The 3,902-nt window shown below is 52.9% G+C and overlaps 1 protein-coding gene across 1 annotated transcript; it reads right to left on the bottom strand.

Annotated features, from left to right (window-relative positions):
- Positions 1-375: 375 nt before the first annotated feature.
- On the bottom strand, positions 376-3,824 carry LOC107116161 (angiogenin-like). The gene is made up of 3 exons (XM_015418034.1): positions 3,732-3,824; positions 3,412-3,597; positions 376-1,140 (listed from the first exon to the last, which is right to left on the bottom strand). Exons 1-3 carry the CDS (start codon positions 3,822-3,824, stop codon positions 679-681), a joined length of 741 nt encoding a protein of 246 aa, XP_015273520.1. The 3' UTR covers positions 376-678.
- Positions 3,825-3,902: the final 78 nt, after the last annotated feature.

Here is a 3,902-nt window from a genome sequence, read left to right on the forward strand (position 1 = left end):
CAGACCTGCATCCGAAATTAGAGTGGCAACAGATTTCCGGTGCTGGGACAGAGAAGGCTTTGTCCTACTGCGTCCAGAACACCAGAGAACACCTAGATCCAAGTAGCAGCTTAAAGACCAACAAGATTTGGGCATATACTCTTTGGAGAGTCAACGTTCCCCTCCTTGGATAGGAAGGTTATCTGACGAAGGGAGCGAAGACTTTCGAAAGCTCCTGCCCCGAAAATCCAGTTGGTCTCCAGGGTGCTACTAGACTCCAACCTCGCTGCTCTACTGCAGACCAATGGGGCTGATCTCTGAAACGATCTTCATGGAGAACACCAGAGGGCAGCCCAGTGCAAGGAAATAAACACAGGTATCACAATGATAAGCGGCTTTATTGTATACAGGGGAGCAGCGGGGAAGCAGGAAGGAGAGGGACCCCTTCTGGAGTGTGCAGAAGCAACAGTGGCTTTAGCGGTGGCCTGGCACCACGACTGTGCTACGTCCTCATACCAAGGAGGCCAGGAGACATCACGAGCGGCTTAAGTGGTGCCTTGTATTCGAAGGGAGCAGCTAATACTCCGCACAGCATTACAACCAGCTCTGGGGGCAAGAGAGGCAGGGGCACGGAGCAGCAAGCCGGGGAAGCAGGGTGCTCGGACCGGCCCGAGGGGAGCTGCCGCCTTTCCCATGGGGCTACGCGGAGGAGATGAAGTGGACCGGGAGCCCTTTCTCGCAGGTGACCCGGATCCTCCTGATTTTGCTCTTCCCCTTGTACCTGCAGAGCACCTTGCGCAGGAACCTCCTGAGCTTGCAGGTGGTGATGGGGAAGAGGGCTTTGCTGAGGGTGTTGCCGTCCATGACCTGCCCTCTGGAGTTGCAGATGGACTTCAGCTGCTCTTCGGTGGCGTGGATGAAGGTGTTCTTCTGCTGGCACTTCATGCCTCTGCGGCGCATCATCTGGTCACAGTACTCGTGGTTGCTGCCGAAGTTCGTTTTGGGGTTGTCCAGGTGCCTCTTCAGAAAGCTTTTGTAGGCCGTGCCTTGGCAGGGCAGCCACAGACAGGCTGCCGTTGCCAGGAGCAGGAGGCAAAGGGTGTGGCCGGAGGGACCCCCGGGAGACACCATCACTGGGACCTTTGAAGTGGTGCTCTCGATCTGCAGAGGCGAGAGAAGGAGACGGGGGGAAGAGCCTCACCTTCAACAGCTGCCAGAAGGATAGGGTTGCCAGCCTCCAGCTTCGGCCTGGAGATCTCCTGCTTTTACAACTGACCTCCAGCTCCCCTGGAGAAAATGTCTGCTTTGAAGGGTGGACTCAATGACATTGTGCCATGCTGAGGCCCCTCCCCTCCCCAAACCCCGCCCTCTCCTGGCTCCACCCCCAAAGTCTGCAAGACTTTTCCAACCCAGACCTGGCAAAACCCTACAGGAGTGCCACTGGGACGGGTTGCCAACTTCCAAGGACGGCCTGGGGGGGTCTCCTGGAATGACAACCCATCTCCACACCATCGAGGTCTGGCCCCCTGCACAGTGGGATGTGCGGCGTCCTATCCCTTCAAAATCTCCAGGAACTAAGAACTTACTACAAAATTGTTGGAGGTAGCAGAAATGGACAAATTAAGTGTAATATTACAAGGGAAAGATGATGAAGTATTTCAAGAAAGATGGGCAAAGGTATACAGATGGATAAAGGAAAAGAATAAACGGTAGACTCAAGAATATTTATGTAAATATTAAGATATGTATGATTATATTTTGTAAAATAGAAAATTAAAATTAAAAAAAAATCTCCAGGAACTTCCCAAACTGGAGTTGGCAACCCAGAGACATATTTCTGCACAAGCTATGGAAGCTACAGTTTAGGGGCCTGATGTTATGGGGGGGCTCGGCAGTCCAATGTTCCCTCTAAACTGTGGAGTCTTGTGAGCAAAAATTCTACTTGGTGAGCTACCAGCATTTAAGTTGTAAGCAGGCAATTTGGCTCCTGCATAAATTAGTTTGCTCTGGATCCCTCCTTCCTGAGCTAGGACAAAAAGGTGTGAGCTGGAGGCTAAAAAAACTGTGAGCTAGCTCACACTCACTCAGCTTAGAGGGAACACTGCCCTCCCCCCACTCCTAAAAATTACTGAATGACCATGTTGTGGGTCACCCCAGGGGGCCTGTTAAACTTGACAGCAATCTCAGCCTGGCCCTGGGCATAGGGGGTTCTGTCGGAGTAAAAAGAGAGGGGCCATTGGATCCCTTGCCCACTGCTCTCGCTCTCTCTCGTTTATGGTTGCCATCTTCCAGGTGGGACCTGGAGTTCTCCCAAAATTACCGCTGAACTCCAGACCACAGAGATCAGTTTCCCCGGAGAAAATGGCTGCTTTGGAGGGTGGACCCCATGGCATTGTATCCTGCTGAGATCCCTGCCCTCCGCATGGTCCACCTCCAAATCTCCAGGAATTCCCCAACCAGGAGCTGGCAACCCGACATCATGCTAGATTCTCAGGGAGGGACCCTCCTGCATCCCCCCCCCGCCGCCTCCCCCAGTAATGAATCTATGAAGCTGCTTCGTGCAGAGTCATGCGACTGATCCGCCACCCTCTGCACAGTCTACACGGACTGGCAATGCACGGGATAAAGGAATCGTGCTGCTTGACTACTGAAATTCCAGGCTATGAGGAGGACAGGTGCAGGACACAGGGTTGCCACTTCAGATTGGGAAACTCCTGGAGACTTGGGGGAGGGGGGGCTGGGGAGAGAAGGGACCTCTCTGGGGTCCAGTGCCGTAGAGTCCACCCTTCAAAGCAGCCGTCTTCTCCAGGGGGAGTTGGTCTCTGGTGTCTGGAGATCAGTTGTGATTCCCCTGGACATCAAGAGCATCACTGCCCCAGACAGAGTCTTCCCTCTATAGCTTGTGGCTCATAACCACTAATGGAACTCTGCCCCCATATGTTTATCCAATTTCCCCCCCCCTTGAAGCTGTCTATGCTCATAGCCACCACCACTGTTCCCTCTAAGCTGAGTTAGTGTGAGCTAGCTCACAGTTTTTTAGCCTCTGGCTCACATGTTTCTGTCTTAGCACAGGAAGGATGGCTCCAGGGCAAACTAGCCTATGCCATAGCCAAATCGCTCGCTCACAACTTTAATGCCAGTAGCTCACAAAGCAGAATTTTTGCTCATAAGACCCCACAGCTTAGAGGGAGCATTGGTGCCCACCACCACTTCCTGCAGCAGTGAATTCCGCACGTTAATGACTCGTTGGGTGAAGAAGTACTTTCTTTTATCTGTTCTATGCCTACGGCTCATTAATTTCATGGAGTGCCCACGAGTTCTTGGACTGTGAGAAGGGGAAAAAAGGACTTCTTTCCCCACGGCTTCTCTAGCCTCTCAGTCGCCCACGAGTGCAGCCTCTTTGGGAACGGGACATGATGGCTCTAAACTCACCCAATCTTCGTGCTCTTGGCTTCCTCCTAGAAGGACTGCTGAGGCTACCCGTCTCGGGCCTGGCTGCCTTCCAGGGCTCCTGTTATATATGGCCAGCCAGCACTCAGCGGTGGTGGAGAGGAAGAACTTCAGCCCCGGTTTAGTAACCCTGCATGTAGCAACCTTCTGAAGGTGGCGCTGGGTGGTCTGAATAAAATATAACAAGAGAAAAATACTCAGCCCTTGCTCCTAAAGGGTTGCCAATTCCGGATTGGGAGATTTCTGGAGATTTGAAAGGGGAACCTGGGAAGGGGGGAATTTGGGGAGGGATTTCACCCTACCTCAATATCAGGGCCGAAACCGAATTTGCACCAAGCTCCCCTGGGGCAGAGGCTCCATAACCCGATCCCCAGAGGGCCGCTTGCTTCAGTCATGCTTCTTCACCACCAGGATCTGCTTCTGGTCTCAGACCACAGCAGAAGCAGACACATTTTTAACAAGAGCTGTCTGAG

The sequence above is a fragment of the Gekko japonicus genome, unplaced genomic scaffold (assembly GCF_001447785.1).
Source record: "Gekko japonicus isolate JY-2015 unplaced genomic scaffold, Gekko_japonicus_V1.1 scaffold1305, whole genome shotgun sequence".
Lineage (NCBI taxonomy): Eukaryota > Metazoa > Chordata > Lepidosauria > Squamata > Gekkonidae > Gekko > Gekko japonicus.

What these genes read in the sequence shown, in the direction of transcription:
- LOC107116161 (XM_015418034.1), bottom strand. Translation starts at nt 3,824, where the DNA reads ATGACTGAAGCAAGCGGCCCTCTGGGGATCGGGTTATGGAGCCTCTGC. An exon ending in GTTTCGGCCCTGATATTGAG is followed by an intron (nt 3,598 to 3,731) that starts GTAGGGTGAAAT and finishes TATTTTATTCAG; the next exon opens with ACCACCCAGCGCCACCTTCA. An exon ending in GCCAAGAGCACGAAGATTGG is followed by an intron (nt 1,141 to 3,411) that starts GTGAGTTTAGAG and finishes TCGCCTCTGCAG; the next exon opens with ATCGAGAGCACCACTTCAAA.